This window comes from Thermobia domestica, chromosome 16 (genome assembly GCF_964235325.1).
Source record: "Thermobia domestica chromosome 16, izTheDome1.hap1.1, whole genome shotgun sequence".
NCBI classification, from domain to species: domain Eukaryota; kingdom Metazoa; phylum Arthropoda; class Insecta; order Zygentoma; family Lepismatidae; genus Thermobia; species Thermobia domestica.
Window position 1 is genome coordinate 25,162,784 of NC_137469.1, and position 23,671 is coordinate 25,186,454.

Below are 23,671 nucleotides of genomic sequence, written 5' to 3' on the forward strand. Positions count from 1 at the left end.
ATTGCTTTCTTAGTAGCGCTGAGTGGGCAGAGTACGTGTGGCGAAGCTGTGATGTATGGCTTCACGATTTTATTGTATGGGAAGATCCACTATTTTATAACATCCTTGCTCATTTCCTGATTTGTGCAGATCGAATAGGAGCTGCCATGTTTAATGGTCTGTTACACTCCAACGCAGTGTTGCCACAGTCCTAGCCAAGGATCTTATAAAATAGAGGATCTGCCCTTACAACAAAATCTTGAAGCCATACGTCACAGTTTCGCCACCCCTACTCTGCTCACTCTTTCCAATAGGATCGCAATGTTTTGAACCAACAATCATGGCGGAAACGAAAGTAGCCAATCAGACGATGGTGGAAACGAGAGTAGCCAATCAGACACGCCGATGCTCGGTTGTTTTTTTGGCTTTATCGATTTAATAGGATGACGATACATATGGGCAGATCCTCTATTCATAACATCCTTGGTCCTAGCTCTGGAGTGGGCTGAAAAATAGTACCAAATTGAAACAAAAAGGGCCGAATTCATTATTTTATACCATCGGGGGTAAAAGGGTCAGGGAACTCGGGGAGACGCCGTTTACATACTTTCAGAAAATCTCTGTGGCGTTCCCCACTTCTAAAAAAATTACAATGGGCAAAGATATTCACGGGGAACGGCGTGACGTCATGCATCCCCCTACTTTTTCAGATCCTTTTTTACCCCTGAGTGTAATACATGAAAGTAACAGAGGTAAAGTAGTATAACACTCCCCTAATTTTCCAACAGTTTAAATTAAGAAAGTGTTTTTTTTTTAATTAAATTAAAAAAAAAAACATCCAAATAGGATGACTAAAATTTCTACCACACTGCTTCTTTCTCGTCTCTTTTATGCGCGGCGCGGATGTGCTCATCCGGCGTCATTTGTTTTCTGGTATAGTTCGAATTACAAATTTTCTACACAAAGTTCATAGCGTTATGCGGTGTAACGTTACAGAAATGAATGTTCAACAGCATTTTTTACGAGTCCAACACACAGTATGAGTAACGTGAGATGTAGCAAAAGTCTTACTGACACTTTTGAAAAAGTGACAAGTATTTGTTAAATGGTGCTGAATTGGGTAGAATTGTACCAACTTTCTCACAAAAGGGGCTGAAAATGCCAGCGTGGTACCAACAGGCCAATGAATGACAAAAAGGGCTGAATTTGGTACAATAGTACCAAGTTTGGCGAAACTGCTCCAACGACGTGGGAATAACAGTGAGACGTTGCCTAGAAGTGTTGCAGACGGCACTACTTTAGCGCTGAATACTAGCAGTGTTACCACATCCTTATCGAGAACTTGTAGGAATCCCTTTTCTTTTTGACTTCGTCTCGTATGTTTACCTGAATTCGTCATTTTAAAGCAACTTGCCACATACACTCAAAATATCCACGGGTAATAAAAAAAAGGGACTTTTTAAAGTTTAGTGTATAAATGGTTACTTTTTCTGGAAGCATCTCTTTTATGAGTTTCGTGTTCTATTGCATCAGGTCTTCATTTAATCAAGAAATAAAACTGTTTTAAACACATGGCCATCAAAACACTTCAAAATGTGATAACACTACAATATGCTAACAAACAATTCTTAACTTTCTGACAATCGAATTGAGAAACATTTTTGAAAGCACTGTGACTCATTTGAAGACCGTTCACCCTCAAGGTAAATGGTATCTGGTTTGATTCAAGTTTACATGAATTTGTGATACACAATATAATTCAATTGTATCCTCCGTTATTTGTCATTTATGCATAATTTGTACTTGTTATTCGTCTAAATTTAGTTTAAAGTTGATTAATGTGACAAATTAAACTAAGAATTTCTTTTGAAAGAATATCCTTAAGGTTGGTTTAAAGGGACAAGTTTTGCCGATAGATGGCACTACAGTCTTCGTATCTCTCCCATGTATTTTTTACCTTTCACAAAAATTCACGGTTTCTCCTACAAATTTCAACTTGCAGACTTCAAATTTTTAGAAAAGGAACTTCATAATCTATCGAAGGCAATAATCCGTGCCGATTTTTTTATTTAGAATTTTCGTCATTGTTGAAATGGCTTGATTGTTCAAATAGATATCAAAATCTTTAGCAATGAAACTGTTTCAACAATGAAGAAAATTCTAAATACAAAATCGGCACGGATATTTCCCTTTAATAGGTTATGAAGTTCCTTCTCTAAAAATTTGAAGTCTCTAGGTTGAAATTTATAAAAGAAATTGTAAATTTTCGTGAAAGGTTAAAAATACATGGGAGAGATAGGAAGACTGTACTGACATCTATCGGTAAAACTTGTCCCTTTACACTAACCTTAAACCTAGAATCCTTATTAATTCAGTTAGTCATTAATCTATTATGATATGACAGAACTTTATTTCCAAGATGCATTATTTCTAAGGTATAAAGAAATTTTACTGTAAAACTTATACTGGTCTTCGTTACCATCTAGAACATTCAATATGTTTCACATTATTAACACACTCACTACGGAAACCACCAAAGAATTAAAGAATACATACCTAACTGCAAATCATCATTAAGATATCGTGAGATGAGAGGTACGCTTGGATAAATTCGCAACGTTTCTTTAATACATCGTTCTAAATACTTCATATTTTGAAGATCTTGCATTGTTGCTGGACGATCGGAGTCTCCAAAAATGCTATCTAGTTCCTCAATTACCTTCGCCTGAAAATACATTACACATATAACTAAATATAAATAATACTTCATAAATAACAAATATATAGGGTGCCTCAAAAGTTCCCTGACATGGGGTAACTGTTATTATCAGAATTACAACAAAATGTAAGAGGAAAGACCGTCTCCAAATATGATGTTTTTCCAGTCTAAAGTGAAGGATTTTTTTTTAAATATCGGACGAGCCGTTTGGGCTGTGTACTCTTTATACACCCAATGTTAAATGAAAATGCAACGTTGCCATCAGGGGCGGATCCAGGATGGACTTCTGGGGGGGGCGGTGGGTTGTAATACTGCTACTTAGAGTTAATTTTAAGAGCTCCAAACTCTGTGATGGGTTTTATTTATTTATAAAATAAGAAAGATTCCTCTTCTGGGGGACAATCGACCCTCCCTGGATCCTCCCCTGGTTGCCATTTACTTGGACCCACAACATAAGTGAATCAAGTTACTGTTTGAAATTAGGGCTGGCCATCGACGCGTTAGCGTAAAAGACAGTAACTTCATTTACTTATGTTGTGGGTGCAGGTAAATGGCAACATTGCATTTTCATTTAACATTGAGAGCATAAAGAGTGTATAGGCCAAACAGTTCATCCGATTTTTTTTAATCCTTCATTTTAGACTGAAAACATCATATTTGGAGACGGTTTCACTTCTTACATTTTGTCGTAACTCTGATAATAATAGAGTTACCCTATGGCAGGGGACTTCTGAGATACTCTGTACAGATTCAACGACTTTGTAATTTAAAATCGTGATACATTTTTGTAATATTCTATACCTTCCACATATTGCTTTTCCCTTCTTTTTTATCCCTTACATTTGTTTACGGCTAGCCGGCTAAATTAAGAAATCCAGTAAACATTGCAATAAGATCTGACGCGCTGGCCACGTATACGGTAGGTGTTCAAATTCATAAAAATTGAAGCTCGAATTTGAGTCTCATAACTGCAATTTGAGAAGAGAATAAGTAAGAGTAGGGTTGTGAGAGTGAAAAGGAAGTTGTAGAATTGATGTAAGTATGAAACGGAATGACAATGAGATTGTGAGATTGAAATAAGAGTAATTGCATAATAGGGATATCAGCTACATAAGAATGAGAGTGAGTCAGAGTTATGTGATGAGATCGACATGCATGTGAAATAAATGGAAGTTTTGCTGTTAGATTGATATTAGCAAGAGAAAGATTGGAAACTTGATACGTTGAGAACGAGCGAGAATAAACTTTGTGAGAATGAGAGACAAACGCAATAATGAGTGAGTTTGTGAAATCAATGTTATAGGACCAATACACGGTCCACTTTTTGTGGAAACAAGGCTGTTTCTGCAAACAGTTTGACCGTGTATGGTGCTGTATGAACTGTTTGCGCAAACGTTTGTGCAAACATTTTTCACATCGAACTCGTTCGAAAATTGTTTACACAAACATGATATTTGCACAGGCATGTGGACCGTGTATGGGCATGTTTGTGCAAACACGAAGTTTATTTACAAGTAGGAGGCTTAATGTACAAACGCTTATTTCTTGGGCTGTGGCGTCAATGAATAGGATTCAAGAATTCTGGCGGAAATTTATTGAACTTTGTCGAAATTTACCTGAACTGTGGAAGGTAAAGAGTGAAGATTATAAAAACAGGAATCTGCAAAATGCGGTCTCACATGTTTCTATAATAATTTGTCCAAGCATCTGGGGTGCAATGGCTGTTTCAAATTTTAGTCATCGTACGTGTTTCCGCACGCAAGATAACACAAAGTGTCAAAGAACCTCTGCTCGGGAGATATCGCATCTCTCATATTTGTATCCTGTTTTCGAATAAGAGGTATAACCATTTTCAATATTTCACCAAATATAGTTGAATCCATTCGTAAATAAGTCCACAGTCGAACTTATCTCAAGCTCGGCTATTATATTTTGATAACTAAACTAGACCGTTTCTTGAACCACTCTTTCATCCACACCCTCTTCTTCCTTTTTGGTTTCGAGGGTCTTTCCGCTTCCAAAACACAAGCAATTACTATCGCTAAACAAACTGCTTCAGTGGATATGTTTATGCGATCGAACTCAAAATTGAACTGAAGTTTGTGCAAATAGTTGAACCGTGTATGGCCGAGGTTTGCACAAACATGATGTTTGCACAAACCGTGGATCGTCTATGGGCTCCTTTATAGAGCGGAAGTGAGACCTATGATATCGAATCGATGATAAGGGCGAAACATAGTTGTAAAATGCATGGGATCATGAGAGAGTGAGGGTGGTGTTGTATGTTGCAATGATATGAGACCGACGTAAAAACAAAAGCAAGGGGCGATTTGTTTGTGAGATCGATCTAAAAAAAAAAAGTGAAATTGTGAAAGCAATATGAGAATGATTGCAAATGAAAGTGAAACCAGTGTGACAGCAATGAATTAAGTGTAAAATGAGTATTTATGAGAAAGATATTTTCTTACCCATTAAGCAAATCTGTAAATTTTGCTAATGTATTTTTCCCATTCTCACTATGCTGGTTGCATAATACCTTGGAATAATTCCGTCAATGATCCAGTACCATTTTTTTTTTTCATTTGTTCTTCTATAAAATTATGATTTAAACGTCTTTGACTCTCAAGAGCACAATTTAAACTTTTGTACAAAGAGCAGTCAAGAAGATTTACACAATGAGCCATAACATTTTTAATAATTGCACTAGAGCCAACTTGTGTTTTTATATACATACACATGTTACTCAATGCATCCTCCATCTGCTGTGAAACATTTAGCCCACTGTTCTTTCGATGCCCGTAAATACACTTTGGTAAAATCCCGGATACTGACTATTACTCTACTGTTTCACACATACAGTGAGTTATTGAAATCAAATGAAATGAAATCTTTGAGTTTTACGTCCCACGATTATGCCAGTTAGGCTAAAGGAGACGGTGATGGTGAGTAATGAATGAAGTGGTGGAATGAAGAAAGTGGGAGGAAACGGGAGAACCCCGAGAAAACCCACGCACACGGTGTTGGTCCATCACAAAGTTCACTTGGCGGGGGCTGGGATCGAACCCAGGACCCCAAGCACCAGAGGTGAACGCTCTATCACTGAGCACAGTGAGTTCCTGATCACTGGCAAACTCTCTACTATGAAAATGACCCTTTAGATATCAAAACCGAAAGAAATTGGACGTTCCAGGTCTGGACTATAAGGAGGTTGAGAAACCACATCCCATCCCAGACTTCTGACTTTCTGCTGTCTGTGATTGGTTAAAGTGGATTTGTTTTTGTTGACTTATGAACATGTGTGTTATCCAATGGGTACAACGTTTTCTGTAACCTAAAGACTGCATTAATGTTAGAATACTATTCACAGATAACCAGTCGCTTCAACAAGCTGCCATGTGGTTTTCGTTAACGTTGTTCACTACAGTTGATGCTCTGCCGTACCGTATTCATCCAGCAGACTGATATCACGACTGTGGAACCCATATACCCATTACTGCATATTGTTGCGGCCGAATATTTCACTCCATATACACGAAGCAATTTGTGTCGAATGGATGTAACTGAATAAAGGCAGGTCTTGTATAGGCACTGAATGGTCGACCGTTGGTGAGTGCAGCTGTCTACTTCCTTCTCCATTGTGGGCGTATCTCTAGATAGAGTAAGCAATTTTTTTAAAAAATTATCTCAGCATGAAGAACACAAGTACATGCATACAAAATTTAATGGTCCTGGTGCAACTATTAAAAAAAAAGTTATAGCCCATTGTGCAAAACGCTTCGAACGCCCTTTGTAGAAAGAAAATTACCTGAATTTGAGGATTACATGCCAATAAGAAAAGTGCCCAGGAAATTCCAACTGAGGTAGTATCATGTCCCTGAAAGAGATAAAATAAAGAGTGTATTAATAACTTGGAATTTCTTTAAGCTAATTGCATGCGTATATAGTTGTATGGTACTTGTATAAAATGCACTTACTTCAAACATGAATGTATCCACTTCTTCTCGCAATTCTTCATCAGTGAGCTTTCCTTCACCTACTGAAGCTTCAATTAGAAGATCAAGAAAGGCTTTCTTTTTTCTTATTCCTATAACAAATAGACTTTTGTTAATAAAATTGAAGTTTATTATCTATTTTAATCTATAATGTTACATATTATATATACACTATCTCTATGCTTACCACAATGGAGTGTCTATGTTCTACCTTCGTCAGAAAATGTTAATGGATGATACTTTAAAGTTCACCCGTGTTGATTGATTGACTGGACTTTTAAAGGCCCTTTTCAGGACCAAGCTTATATGAAATTGAATATCTAATTTTGCTTCCAATGGTTCAGCCCTTTAGGTTGGATACACGGCTAATTAATGAACGAAAATGTGGTAGGAGATATGAAACCTCGAGAAAGCACACGGACATGATGTTGTCCACCACAAACTTACTTGGGATGGGATCGAAAACCGAGGATGTTTAAAGATCCCTAGCATCACAGGTGAACTGTGAGTACCCTATCACTCGGATTCAGTGTTCCACACAAGCCTGAGAAAGGTATACAATATAAGCCATTGGAAACATTATGTGTAGTATTAGAACTCTGGGCAGCCCTGTTTCGAACATTTGTCAACAAAGATTCCACTTCTAGTTATAATATTGATTAAATAGAGCATACCCGATAAAAGTTAGCAAGTAGTTTTGTTTTTACTATTGACCGCTATAGAATGAAAACGGTAATGGGTAGTGCAAAGCGGTCCCTTAGAATCGATTTAGCATGATAAGAATAAGTATCAGCCTCTCTCTTAGCCCTATATTCAAACCGGAAGTGGTAGAAATCAACCACTTCCGGTTTTAACGTTGCTCACTATAAATTAAAACCGGTAACAGATATTGAGAAGCAGTTTTCTGAAATGACTTAAGTACCCCAAGAATATAATCTATCTTCAGCCAATTCTCTCTACTAAAACCGGAAGTAGTAGAAATCTACTCCACTTCCGGTTTCAATATTAATTAAGAAAACATCACGGCATACAGACCAAAATTCCTTCACGTAGTGTACATGTGACACTGTTTCTTGTTTCTAACAACATATTTAACTTCTTAATTGCTTTTTAGTATAGGCTGCTAACATAAAATTCTCCAGTTACAGTCTATGCAGGGCTACGCATGGCCAGGGGGCTTTTAGTGATATGTGATCACTGACTTTCTTCAACAGAGTTTGTAAATTTTCAATACAAGTAGTTCCTCAATTGTTTCACGATGCTGAATAAACACAAAATTCCATGCCAGGGTTGTCATTTAGGGGGCAGGGAGGGGCAATTGCCTCCCTGAGTTTGAGATTTATGTAGATTTTATCAATAGAATAGTAGTAAATCAATATAAAACAGGGGTGACCACAAGGGGGGGCTATGACGCAAACTGCGTCATTGAAATATTTGGGGGTGTTAAAAATCTATATAAATATGTTTGAGAGGGTGTAAAAATTAATCGAAAAGTTTTTTTTTATGGAAGAACACCTACAGATAGGCAATTGGGGGGGTGCGTCATGGACATGAGGGGGGGGGCACCACTGTATAAAACGCGAAATTTTACTTATATCAAGGGGTCTTGCCTCCTCAATCAAAATCTGAAATGACGCTCCTGTTCTATGCATCTACCAGAATATTAACCCGGGACAATACTCACCAAAGATATTCAAGCTAGCCATATGGCTATACGAAACCATTGCTACGAGAAACTTAATACATTTTCTGAAAAATAAAAGTTTAATTAAAAATAAAAACATTGTATTTACCTAAATCTTCCCATTCTTTTTTGTCGTTATTCTCTTGTTCATTAGATTTTCTAATTTGTTCCTTTCTTTCTCTAATTACCTGAAATAAAAAAATGGCTGGCGATAATACTTGCTGAAAAATTTTCCTTAACACAAAGGATGTTTGTTATGTTTATCACAGTTTTGAATATAAATATTAGGATATCAGCGGACATTAACAAGATACAGTGTATATATAAAATAACAGGGTAGCCCCAGTTCGCGTTTAGCGTTTTGATTGGCTTCCTGTCCGTGACGTCATGTGGAGGGGCTTTTGCCCATCTTAAAACGATATACCAACTGGAGTAATTGCATATGCAGTATTTCACTTGTTCCCTTGAACGATACTTCACGATTACCAACGATGTTATAAAAGAGGATCTGCCCATATGTATCATCATCCTATTAACTGAATGAAGCCCCCCCCCAAAAAAAACTACCTAGCATTAGCACGTCTGATTGGTTACCCTCGTTTCCGCCATGTATATTGGCTCGAGACATTGCGATCTTCATATGTTGACATGTAGTGTGTCTGTCATTTTTTTTTTATTTTATTTTAATAGTTGCTTCAGATTCATATTATACAATGGTTACATGCTGTATGTATGGGTGTACAAAAAGGAGTGAGAAGAAATTACCCGGAATAACCTTTCAGAGGTAAGAAAATCACCAATCATAGGTTACGTATGACTTCACGATTTTGTGATATGTACAGATCCTTTATTTTATAATATCCTTGTCGATATCTCCACGTGACGTCATCGACCGTAAAGTATCCTGTGAAAAATGAGAGCAGAAAGACTGAATTGAAAGAGTCCCCTGGACATTAATGAGTATTTTGGTCATTATATTAATGCAAAAAGAAATCAACCGTGATAAACCGGAATCCGGATCAATTGCCTTCCGATAGATCTGTTTTCACTTCTACTTATATATATATAATAAAACATCATATGTACGCACGAAGTACTGGTATATTCAAGTAAGACATACAGAGAATACCTATCTTATTTCCATAATGAAGACATGTTATCATGTGTAAGGAGTGATATTTGGAAACAAACACATTTCTGCAGAGGTAGCAATACTGAACATCTTACAACATTGGTAATTGAAACCGTTTATGGATAACTTGTGCATTTCTATACTTACAAAGTGACCGAAGTACTTACATCTACTTGAAATAATTGGATATGTCTAAAAATCGTTTGCCATTATTTGAATTCACGATCATAAAATCCAGTAGTGGTTCTTAATAGGAGTCACATCGGTAAAAGATAACAAGAACAAAAATGTACCTACTGTATTAATTTCTTGAATACAAGAATTAATATGTTAGATAGGTTTCTTCCAGTTTATGGCGATAAAATTTTAACTTTTACCGGTGTCACTTCTATGAAGAGTTGTCACTGAGCAAATAATTCTTCACTATAACTTTGTTATTTATGATTATTAGGAGCTACAACTTCAGAGTAAATTACAGCTCCTGGGAATCTACTAATCACGCTTTTCAGTTTCCTTAAATCCGTTTTACAGTTAGAAAATACTCCTTGTAAGGTGAAATGAATAAACAGATGTATGTAATAAAGACAGTGCCTATAACAATGATACTGAAATACTGTCACGGAATACGTTAAACTCATTTATTAAACTTCTGTCCATGATTGTATTTTTAGTTCATTACTCTTCAAAATGTCATGCAAAAGTATGGTGAAAGGAAACTTATGGATATTTCGAATCTTATTTATGATTAGCTTAAGAATCCTTTACCTGTAAAAACTGCTTTGTAATACTGTCTTTGAATTTGTTTTCATATACCGAAGTCAACTATACCTCACACAACGTCGTTATGTAAGTTCATGCTTTGATATATATCATGATAGAAGTAGATATTCCTGTAGACAGGGTCGGACACAACACTTTCTGACGAAGGCGCACCAAAAACTACCAAAATAACCAATCACACTGAAACTCTTTAAAGTGGCATGTGGCAATTCTTTACTCCTAACAACGCTGATCATTAGAATGGAGAGGGGTATTTAAAAGAGGATCGCAAATGATATGCAGGAAAAAATAATGTTCTCTCCTCCTGGCTTCCGGTGCACAGTGAATCCGTTTTCTTCAATCTACAGAAAATGGATTTTAACTATTGCTTTTGCAACATCTTGCTTTCTTTTAACCCCCAAACGGAAACATGACAGCAGAAAGAGTTGGGAAACGTTGCTATTTTCAGTGCTAGCTTCTCATTTCAGAAAGTGCACATTTACAACGAAGGAAGATGCAGGTGCGCCGGTGCACCTCCTTGAATCCTTTCCTGCCTTCAGGCACACGTACTGTTTTTTTCACGAGTACGGTTAATGCATGACCTCAGCATTAATAGTCGAAGAACAAAATGACTTCGATTCTCTAAGTTGTGGCATTGTAACGTTACACTATAGTAAAAGGAGGAATCCATATCCAGATTTGGATCCGTCCTGAACATTAGTGTAGCTCTGTAGTATAGTGTTCACCTCTGATGCATGCGGTCCTTGGTTCGATCCGAGCTCGCGCTAAGTGGACTTTATGAGGAATAAACACCAGGTTCGTGGATTTTCTCAGGGTTATCTCGTTTCCTCCCACTTTCTTCATTCCACCATTTCATTCATCTTTCATCATCACCGTCTCCTTTAGCCTAACCGGCATAATCGTGGGACGTAAAACTCAAAAATTTCATTTATTTTTTAAAAAATATTTCGTCCTGAACGTTAAAGTGATAGACGAATAATCTACAGGACTTGTATTATACGCTATACAACATAAAAATAAGGTATATACTCAATTCATATTTGTCAATGCCTAGTATTGATATGGTGCTTGGACCATTTCAACAGACACAAATAAACATAATTTACACGCATTAAAATTATTCTCCGAAACTCGATTCATTCCACTATAAACAGATTGTTCACAAATATTGGTGTAGGAATTATCCATGTTTAGATTTGTAAGAAAAAGTTGGTATGACTACGACTCGCATAAATATGTTAATCATAAATAACTCATAGCTTAACTGCAATACATTATATCTAAAGATAAATGAAAGAGCAGAGAATAGACAAACTTTCTTATTTAAAATATCCTAAAGTTCATCATCGCAGAAACGATTAGGTATCCAATATTATTCGATCACAAACATATAAAGTCATGTTGTTATTACTCTCAGAGCCCCGAATAAAATGTTGATAAATTGTGAATAATGTATAATGTTTATGTTGCTACTTGAATTGTGTATAATGTCTCATGATTCTGTGTTGCTACCACATAACACGTATTGTTTCACATGTGTCTCCTGTCTATCTTAAATAATCTTACTTACTGCATGATATTCAATAGCATATCCTTCAGTGGCGGATCCAGGGGGCAATCGCCCCACCCCCAAGAAGAGGAAACTTTTTTATTTTATATATATAAATAAAACCCATTCCAGAGTTTGGAGCTCTAAGTAGCAATATTAAAACCCACTGCCCCCCAGAAGTCCGTCCTGGATCCGCCCCTGATGTCCTTATTATAAGATTAATGGATATCCCCGTTTTCTGGGAACAATCCATGTATCGTACTTCATATTTCGACTTCTAGGAAACTCTGTCCACTTGATGTTCGCAAATCTTATAAATATATAACGATGTTATAAGCCTACTTAAATATAATAATACAAAACAAAAGCTTGAAAATAAATGATAGGTCTAATATCTAAGGCAAGACACTTACTTTTGTGGAAAACTCATGCAAAACCTTAATACATTTCTCGAGACGGCGTCCTCTTGAAGTAAGCTTAAATATAAAATTTGGATGTAGCCAGGGCCGGAATATACGGTATAAGATGATCTCGCTAGCTCTGTAATGACGAATGTTAACTTTAATAATTAATATGTCTAGAAAGATGCTTCAGGGAACTCTTCTACCATTAAATATTTAATTTACTTAATGTTTGGTAGTAACTTCCTTGTGTATGCATAACACCTAGGCTATATATTAGCCCTAACTTCGTTATATTCTAATTTGAGGAACAGGGGCGTCATTTAGGGAGGGCAGGAGGGGGCAATTGCCCCCCCAAGAGTTTAAAAAATACATAAACATTAATAGATTGTTTACTAATATACTAGTACAAAACGTGAAAGTCCTACGTCTGTGGTGCTCTTGCCCCCTCCAAGCGAAGTCTGAAATGACGCCCCTGTTGAGGAACTAATAGAAACGTGGTGTACTCAATAAATGTTTCAGTGATAAAACACAAAATAGAATATATTTAAACTGATGTATTTTCCTAATATTTTCTTTATTTACCTTTTTTATTTTTCCCAAAATTACTTCTTTATAAATGAAAATACATCTAATATTAATGGCTTCATTACGTATTATATCAGAACTGTGTAGAAAAACATGTATATACATGTCTGGCCATAAAACTTAACAAGTTAAATGTTCATGTCTGACCATGAAGAAAAATATCATACGATACGGACTGTTGTCCACATCAACATATACATATTTATTAATGTTATCGTTATATCTGATAGCATATTAGCAATAACTACTGAATGTCTCTTCAGAATGTCATGCATTTTTTGTTTTAAATTTCTATTTAAGTTAATAAATAATTTGAAACACAATATGTAAAGTGTAGTCACATAGAGTATCAAACTATCTTTAGCAGGATGTGAAGTAAATCCACTGAACGTGTCCATTAAACAAAATTTTCTTCATCGTTTCTACCTTCATCAATAAATCAACAGGAAGGATTGTATCATTTTCTTCAGAATGTAAGAATTCAAACACGTTTTTCTTTCTTTCAATCCAGTTATTTTACGACCCGCTCAAGAGGGTAAAACTCCCGAAAGTAACTATTTTTTTTCGCGCGCTGCCCTATCCAGTTCTTTTAAGTTGATCACAAAATTTATATAATAGGGGTCAAGGTGGAACAAAACGAGCCCTTGAGGGGCTTCTAACCTGTTATTACTACTACTACTACTTCTACTCCTTCTGCTACTACTTATCTGCACAAAGGTAAGTAAATCCTTTTTTTTAGTATTATTTTCATCGTTTTAATGGAAAAAGTGTTATGAAAATTAAAAAAAAAAAATTCTTGGGCGGGTTTGAATCTAACAAGGCACATCACCCAATTGACCGGCTCCGATTTCAATGTTTTTTTTTTTTTTTTTTTTTTTTTTTTTGCTGATAGAGGACATGTATTCATTATTTGTGATGACAGAAACTTTTGCCATAGTGCATGTTTTCTATCTTTCTATAATTTTTAAGAGTTGTGATGTAGTTATTAGAGATTACTGCAGAAGTCCTTACTACCCTTTGTAAACGGAGTTCTAATGAAAGAATAACAATGTAGATACATATAAGACTTAGGGGAAGTCGTATGGTACGTATGACCTTGACGACAGCCATCTTGAAATCCGCCATTTTGAATTAAGGTCAAGTTTTCTAAATGGGAATAGGGTAATATGACACATAATTTCCGGCTAGAATTTAATCAGGAAGACAACGGTGAAGTTAGTTTTAAGATACGTCCATTTGGGGAAAAGTTACAAGCATATTAATTGTTTATATTTACTTTGTGCGTAAGTCCCTTACCTCCGCTTCTAACCCGCGTATTAATGATAATAAGTGGATAAAAGCTTCGGTAATACATATTATGTCTAGCGGGAAGTGATACGGAAAGGGTATCCTTGACACAGCCATCTTGAAATCCGTCATTTTGAATTAAAGTGAAGTTTTGAAAAATGAAAACCATTGTATGTGACACGTCATTTTAATAGTAAATTTTCCCCAAAAGCCAATAGTATGCTTATTTTTGTTCTATAGTTAACCAGTATGAATTTAAGATTGCTTCTGATGTGCACCAAACGTCCATTATTCAATCTTTCAAATTGGCAACATTCCTAAATTTCACAGCATGTTTTAAGATTCCAACTGGCACTTTGCAATTGTTGCCATGGCTCGTGTTCACTAAATTTATTACATTTTTTTTTTAAAGTTGCGATTTGACAGTTCGTGAATAGTGTTGGGATAAGCATCCAGCAATCTTTCTGAATTTTGAAGACTTGCCATGTAATTATTAATGCACTGCCATTTTTGCAAGCCATCACAACTTCCGATTCGCACAACTTTATCTGCAACGTCACATCGAACTATTTGAGCAGTGGACCAATACATGGAAGATCCAGGTAAACGCAGGAAAATCAGCATTGGTGGACTTCACCAAGAACAGAACAGCAAGAGTATATAACTTCACAGTCCATGGAACACGAGTTCCAGTAGAACTACAGGCGAAGTACCTAGGAGTAATACTGGACCGACATCAAAGGCATGGCCATCTGGAGGCAACAGTCAAGAAAGGAACCGAACGATTGCGAGCCCTTCTCCTCATCCTCCTCACGTATACCAAATGTACATCCTCCCCATACTCATGTATGCCTATCCAGCATGGGAACACACCTTCAAAAGTCACCTACGTCACCTCCAGGTGGTCCAAAACAGAGCAGCCAGAGCCATAACGGGACATTCAATGGACACCCGTATCTCACAAATCCACGAGGACCTGGAGATTCCTCTCCTAGAAGAACTCCGCCACCTGCGCTCCATGAAGTTCTGGACATCAACCGCACTTTAGGAGATCCAACCATCGCTTCCCTTGGAACAAGAGAACCACCCCGGAGAAGGCACAGAATGCCCAAGCCACATTGAAATCAGAGCCATGAAGAGGAAAAGGGATCAGCGACAGTTGCGATCCCTCCAATGACATACGTTCACTAAAACAACGACAAGTAACAACACAGACAGAAGCCATGGGCTAACGCCCGAAACTTCTCGCTAACACTCGTCAAGAATCAGCTCAGCTCAGCTCAGCTCATTTCATCAGAGCTTAAACTGAACTCTCTGGTTTCGGTACTCTCAAGCTGCCTCAGCAGTATCCCTATGCCTTCCGCTGGCTAAAGTGATAGCCGGGTAGGTGAATCTGTGGGATTGACAAGAATGATTGTCTCCCCAGAGTTTTTCTAATAATTAGTGCCAGTCGAAGTGACGGCTGAAGCCTGAATGGAAGCCTGAAGGGTCTCCAAGTGTTTCCAAGCTACTATTTTTTTTACCGAAAAAAACACAAGTTTGAAGTGTTGACTTTATTTTATAGGAAATCAAAGATAAAGAAAATATATAGTAGAAAACAGGGTAGGCCCGACGTCAGAGCCTCATAGTACGCTTCGCCATTGGCTGTATTATAAGGTACGTACCAAGAAACAGATAACACCAATCAATCAGAACCGAGTATTTTGTTCCTATTTCCGGGAGCATTACTGTCCCGAGTGAGTCCTATTACTTTTACCTTTCTCTCTTTTCTCTTTTCTTTTTTTCTTTTTCTTTTTTCTTTTTCTTTTCTTTTTCTTTACGAATCTCTTAACTTATTAAATATTATTTATTGTGCATTAACGGGTTGGTAGACTTTGGATTCAGATGTTCCTATCCTTTAGCTGTGCTTTAAGGTGCATATTTTAAATCAATGGCTAGGTTAAAAGTATATTATTAAAGTTAGTGTATGTATTTCCTTATCAATTGATTGGTTAATTCCAGTTTAACGTCGCGCTTTAACACCGAGACTATATAAGTCAGTCACCTACTGTGTAAATTAAGAGCTGAATCAGTTTCCGGATTACATCGAGTAAAGTATTCCGTCTGGGTATTTTTAGGGGTTACGGTGGGGCGGTGGTAGAACCCTTACCTGTGATACATGGGGTCCCTGATTCCATTCTCAACCAAGTACATTGGTGGTGGACCACATCGTGTGTGTGAGTTTTCTTGAAATACACCCGTTTCCTCCCACTTTCTCATTCTACCAATGTTTCCATCATCATTCACTTGCCATAATCATCTTCTTCCTTAGCCCAAAGGTCATAACGTGGGAAGCTATTATTTCATTTCATGTTTTCGCCGGGTGTTTATTTATTAGCTTAAGGCTGTTCCAGAGATGGATATAAAGAAAAAGACAATGATTCACTCAACAGTGGTAATCAGAATGTGGGAAACAGCTAAGTCGCTTTAACAGACAGATAAGAGAGGGACTTTGACAAACATCCTCGAGAGATGCAAATTTGATTAAAATTACCGATATAACATTGTAATTTCTGTTTTTCTCATATTTTAGCATAGAAAGCCCTTTCCAAATTGATCAAGTTTACTTAAAGAAAGTGGTATATTTAAAGTTCCTTAACAAGGACACTTATTTTTCTTTCTTTCATATACATGTTGGACATAGTGTCTCTCCCTGATAACACACATTAATAGCAAGAAAACAAAGAAAGATAGAACTATGCGGTCTGAAAACATCACTTCTATGATACTTCAAGATTTTGCTACAACCTGTGCTACCACCTACTGTAGCTGACCGCAGAGTGACAGTCATTTGTTTTAAAATGGCGTCAGCACAGCAGAAAGCGATGTATGTGTTGTGGTAACATGAAATAAAACACCTGTGGTACATAGCTCCCAAACTAGACGAACACAAACCAAGTATAATCCTTCAATTGGACGGGCTCCTCCACACTGGAGTACTGATGTTCGTTCATTTCTCGATGAAACTTTTTCTGATCGATGGATGGGGAGATGGTCTAATACCATGGCTCCCAGACATAACCCTATTGACTTCTTCCTGTGGGGTTATGTTAAAGACAGGGTTTACGCAACACCTGTCTGTGATATGGCAACACTCAAAAACAGTATAAAGGACGCAATAGATACAGTGACTCCTGAAACGTGGATGAATGGAAAGCGTAATACATGAATGGAAATTGAATATCGTATGGATGTCTTGAGGGCAACTAATGGAACACATGTGAAAATTCTCTAAATCATGTAAAAAAAAATAATTCTCGTTTTCCTATTATTTACAGTAAACCACATACTTCTATCATTCTTAGTTTTCTTGTTATTAATATATCTTTTCACGGAGAGACTTTATGTCCACCCTGTACTTTCTTCATTTTTTCAGTATACAGCCTTGTTCAACTGATGATCACATTGTATATGACGATATTCATATAACACACACACATCTTTTATTCTATGTTAGAAAACACATTATAACCTTGTTTTTCGGTATTACAAAAATGTTTTGTTTACATAACTGTAATTTGTGCAATAAAACAAAACAGCGGTGACATGTAAAAATAATCGAAAACGAGCGATATTAGTGTCTAGTGAATAGTTTTCGATGTTGCTGAGATGAATAGTGATAATCTTGATGTCACTTAAATTCAAGTTCAGTCATTATTGGCTTGGAAGTGAGAAGAGGGTTAGGGGTAGGATTGGAAAAGAGTGTTATTAGGGATTTTTAATCATATATTATCATTGAAATACATACCCCAAGGGAAACAAGGGTTCAATTATTTTCCATAAATCTATTATCCTAGTGCGAAGAACGGGGATTTCAGTAACACTTGAGGTAGAAAAACAAGAAAAGAAAAGAAAAAGATGATCAAATATTATATCTAAATCTCTTATTCCAACATTTTGGAATATACTTTGTATTTCATATTGTTTAATATAGTATTGGAATTCGTTCCTAAAGATAAGACGTTTAATCTTCAAACAATTAAATGATTACACAATTATCTTTAAACTACACAATAACTCTGCTTAATTATCTAGTAGTAACAAATGTCCTCAATACTGTTTGATATTCTAAAATGTTTAAAGCAATAGTTCCAGTGGTGAACCTTGAGGAACTCTATTACTGATAGTGGATGGATTTGACAATTTGCCCACATAGCACACAGACGTCCAAAAGACGTTCTAGACTGATCCGCAATGGACAACGGGACATCTCAGGATCATCCGAATTTGCTCCCGGAATATCCATAGGACCTCCGCGGGATATCCAGATGTCTGCTAATATTCAACGGAAAACGGGATATTCAACGGCACCTCAAAGGGATGTCCACTGGTAAATCGTGGGATAATGTGGTCCTAGATATGTTCGGAATGGGATTTCCCTAGGATCTGCTATACCATTAGGAACGTCCTGTGGACATCCTATGTGGAAATCCTTTAGGATGTCCCATGCAGGACGTCCACGGGATGTCTAATCATTGTTCCGATAATCCCGGGATCTATATGGGATAATTGGGATCAAAATGAAACGTCCTAAGGACGTCGTATGCTATGTGGGTTGATATGTTTCAATTTTAAATTGGTATGTTCTACCAGTCGAATAACTATTAAGAAGATTTTTTTAAATAAACAAGGGAACCACTTATATTTTTGACAATTTCTTAATCTATGATGTATGTCTAAGGCTTCATTTAGGTCAATGTATGTAACATCTGCTTCCGACTTATTTTTGATTGCGTAGTATATATAGTATAAAGAGGTTGGTTAAAATTAATACTCATAATAGAAAGGAATCTATCTGCTACTCACTGGTAGATGGCTGAAACGTATTCTGAATCAGTTTTTTCTTGCGCATTCATCTCCGTTCCCATTGCAGACTCTGGAAAAGATCACAAACGAAAACGTAATAAAACAAATGTAATATTTACATAATGACAAACACTAACAAGGAAGTCAATCAGATATTTAACCCTACAATGCATATTTTTTTTATTTTCTGTGAAAAAATAGTTTTGCAAGAGAAAACAAAAGTGAGTAACGGAAGTATCGGTACGCTTAATGGTGCCATCTATGCGAAAACTGTGGAATTATAACTAGCTTCGAAAGTTCCCAATCTGGTTCAACATGCATTAGCAACTATATATCATTATAGCACAGATAAATTTACCACTATCATCCATATCTGTCCCACTATGCATTGTAGGGTTAATGTTCCGCAGTTATCAAGAATATGCTGCAGAAGACAGAAGACAAGGGCAAGTGAATAACAGTAAAATTAGATGAAATGCAAAATATTATTATTATTATTATTATTATTATTATTATTATTATTATTATTATTATTATTATTATTATTATTATTATTACGGATATACGTTTGAGCACTATACGGTCTCATGGCCTGGGGTAGATCCTAGAACTAGCATTGTAGCTAACACATAATGAACTTGGTGGTCAGCAGAGTCACAAAATGGCGTCTCTTATATTCGTATCACCCTCAACTTAAAAATACATACATAAAAATCTACGTAGATTGTAAATAAAGTATGGTACGACTATTATGAGACTAGTATATGTACGGTCAGGGTCCTAGAAATCGATAATTCGAACTATTGTCGAAGTATGCACAACCAAATCAATCGATAAAGCAAATAGTAGTATTTCTATGTGCCGTTGAAGTGGCAAATGTAATATGAGGTAAAGTAAATCATAATAACGAAACATGTTAGCAGACTTGGATATAGATTTAGTGAGGACCTAAGTTATTGAAGGTTATGGGGCCTTTTGTATGTTTATTCAGAGCGTAGGCAGCCTGTAGACAGAAATGGGCAAACTAATGATATTTTATGGAGCAGGCTAGCAGCAGGACCACTATTAGTTACATCATAAGAGCCTACAAAACATAAAACACTGTTGCTGTATGTAAGGGTTATTTTATTTGTTTTTATCTTGTCTTTTGAAAATATACATCCAGTTTTTCTTTCTTTAAAATTTTTGAGGCTCCCAATAGAGAGTTGATACATAAGCTATAACCCTTTTAGATTATACCAAAATCTGACATTTCATATTAGCGTTTTTTGAGTAAATTATCCAAGTGATCCGTGTGAAAGATGTATTACCAGTGTCATGAAAGGTTGCAGAAAGCAGAGTGGAACATTACACTATTATAAGTCAGGGCCACAGTGGCTCAGTTGTAGAGTGTTCACCTCTGGTGTATAGGGCAGAGTTGGCGTGGGTCAATAAAAACTTGACCCACGACCCACTGACCCACCACCCACTGTGACCCACTCTGACACACCACCCACGGTGACCCACTGTGACCCACCACCCACTCTGACCCACCACCCACCATGAACTACTATCATCCACTGTGACCTATTCTGACTCACCAAAATCCATCGTCAACTCTGAACACGATCCACGGCTTCTTCTGTACTGACTAAACAGTTTACACTTGTAATAAAACATGACTGAAATTGTCACTAATCGGAGTCAATCGCTCAAGCACCGCTCAGTCAGAATAACGGTGGATCTGATCTTTATGATATAAAATAGTAAAGTGTTTGTCAGTGAGGAAATTGAAACAGTTCGAGGTGAGGGGAAATTAGTGTGTGCGTAAAATATACTTGCACTAAGAGAGTATTCTTGCAAGTGTTAATTTCTCAACGCACTCCAAAAGAAACTTCTATTCGCAGGAAAATGCCCCTGTAGAATGTAGAAAAGGTTATGGTTTCTCAGTTCACAGTATTTTTCTCACAAAAAACTTGAAAAATTAGTTTTTGATAGTTTATAAAGGTGCTCGGGTACCCTATGTGAGAGCATCTCCATAAAGTATGCTCATAATTGTAGTTTGTGTAATCATTAAACACCACGTTAAATTTAAGTTACAAATATGCATAATTGCAATTATTATGAATATTTATTCAAAGTAGTTTACCTAAAGCAAAGAAGAGACTTACTAAAAAATAGGTACAAAGTTGAATAGCACAAATAAGCCATTAGTAATACAAGTAGGCCTATACATTTTCTATAGCTCGTAATTTTTCACTTTAAAACAAACCTGAAATCGGGTTTATTTCCTGTTGGTAACTTTTTCATAGTAAATCATCAGCAGTGGAATGACGTCCATCCTTCAGCCAAGAAATAAATAGCTCGTCCACTTTGAGCTTGTCTAGCGGTGGGCCATTAACATTGATGAACAAGTTAGATAATGTTTGAGCACTTAGTCTATTTCTAATATCAGTCATCTGTAAATTCATAAGGGGAAATCCCCGTTCGCACTCTGTCGTGGAAATTGATAATACTTCTACCCGATTTCTACAACTCCTCATCGACAATCTGGTTGTTAGACTTAAGTTGTGATAACGAATTTTCTTGGTCAGTTTTGAAATACTCAGCAAGAAGTATCATCTCTCTATCACCATATAACATCTTTTCCATATCGACCATGACAGTTGGCAATGTCGACTCATGCAGAAAAGAAACTTCATCTACCACTCCTTCGATAAGGGATCTTGTGAATAAATTATCAATTAAAGCCTGATAAACTGAAGATTTCTTATTTGTTTATAAATTTAATTTTTGTAATTACACATGAAGGTTTGATGCCATTACGAAGTTCCCTCTCCCGTCTAGAAAGCGAAAGAGAACATGGTTCCTGGAAAGTGTTCACACGCCAAAAAACAAGTATAGTTAGAAAAGCCAGAAAATGGGTGACAGTTACAATACTGCATGGTTAAAAAAGTGACGACCATGCTTCTAGGCTACTGATACCATAAAATATTGTTGAAATGATATAGCTCGATTTACAATAAAGTTGGGGTAAAGGAACTATATTATTGTTCAATGAACAACGATTTTAGCTGGTATTTCCAACTATATAGACAAGACGTAGCTGGAAGTACAATACAGTATAGTTGCAAAAACCACATCTCAAAAGTAGAGACAATACACGTAACAATACTATATAGTTGAAAATGCAATGCTGTATTGCTGTGAGGACGATAAAATATTGTAAGACGAACAGTACTGCATTGCTAGAGATACGATATCAAGGGAGCGACGATTGTAGCTTCCACCACACTGTATTGTTGCTACTACAATATATTATTGTTGTCTTGACCATAGAGTGTGGTGCACGTGACAATATCTTCGCTGTTTATATCGTGTCTGCAACCATACAGCATGGCAACTGTAACAATACTACATTGTTGGCAATACAATATCCGTGGTGTCCATATTGTATCGTGCACTATACTATATTGCTGCTGGAACGATGTTGGATTGTATTGCCAACTATGTTTGATGGTTGTTCGTACGATTTGTTGAGAGTCCATATTGTACCAGATACTATAATATATAGTTGGTCGAACCATGTCGTGAAAGCCAATATTGTACCTCCTACTAGACTGTATAGTTGTTCGTAAAACCTTTGTAGAGTCTATATTGTACAGTAAGGGACACCTCTGGATGGTACACTTTTGCCGTAAATTTCCATATGGGTGTACCATCCTGAAGTGTCCCTTACTGTACCTGTGTCTTATTGTACCTATTACCATGCTATGTGGCTGTTGGTACGATGGCTTGAAAGTCTACATAGCATTGATAGTGCATACGACACGCTTTCCATAGCGCTTTTTCTAGCTTCCATAACGCAGTTTGGTCCTGAGAAACGGAGGCATGTCTTACAAGATTATGTTACGTATTACCTTGCCCCTGTATAAGAACTATTTTGCTCTATTGTATCCCACTCTTGAATAGCAATTTTTTTCAATTTGTACCACACACATTTTCAATTTCTTTCATGTATTTTGTTTTCACAATGATACACTGCTATTTGTATCTACAAGGGCAAAAGTATAAGTTTTAGCTAAAAATAAAAAAAATAAAAATAAAATAAAAACTGCATTACGGAAGCTTGAATTAGCGCCGTAATTATTACCAATATAATATAAACCTTTATTACATCGTACGAAAACATAGTATAGTAACAGGTACAATATAGCCTCTGAAAAAAAAAAAACTCTGGAAACTTGAAAAATGCGTTGCTTATACCAGCAATGCAATATACACTTTCATTATATCGTATGAAGACACTATAGTAACAAATACAATACAGACTCTGGTGAGGTGAATGGGAATTTCTCTCCTTCTTCCCCTTGACTTACCACACTGCTGTTTGCCATGTGCCAAATTACGCTGAATTTCAATTAAATTATCATAGTATAATAATTTTCTTGTTGAATTATCAATACTTTTCAGTGGAAAAAAGGATGAAATTTGAAAGTTCCAAATCAAGGTAAGTAGAACAACGTAAAGGGGAGAAAAGTGTAAAATTTTCTATATAATTATGCGTACAATCGAAACTTTAAAATTTCCGTGTAATTAAGCTTACAGTACAAATTTTATGCCTATTTTAGTCACAAGTTTTTGGGTTGATTGCCCTGTGCTGTAAGCGCTCCATATAATAAAGATAAGCTTCAGCAATTATTATAGTAGAAAGCAATGGATATATGAAGCCAAGC

The 23,671-nt window shown here is 36.4% G+C and overlaps 1 protein-coding gene across 2 annotated transcripts in view; it reads right to left on the reverse strand.

Annotated features, from left to right (window-relative positions):
• Positions 1-23,671, reverse strand: part of LOC145672953 (cytochrome P450 4C1-like) — a 74,860-nt gene that overhangs the window by 9,616 nt on the left and 41,573 nt on the right. For both annotated transcript variants that reach the window (XM_081742205.1, XM_081742206.1), the window contains 6 exons: positions 18,957-19,026; positions 12,249-12,375; positions 8,484-8,562; positions 6,673-6,782; positions 6,504-6,572; positions 2,536-2,704 (listed from right to left, as the gene is read on the reverse strand). In XM_081742205.1, the coding sequence (XP_081598331.1) occupies positions 2,536-2,704; positions 6,504-6,572; positions 6,673-6,782; positions 8,484-8,562; positions 12,249-12,375; positions 18,957-19,026 (624 nt within the window). The remainder of the gene's footprint in view (positions 1-2,535; positions 2,705-6,503; positions 6,573-6,672; positions 6,783-8,483; positions 8,563-12,248; positions 12,376-18,956; positions 19,027-23,671) is intronic.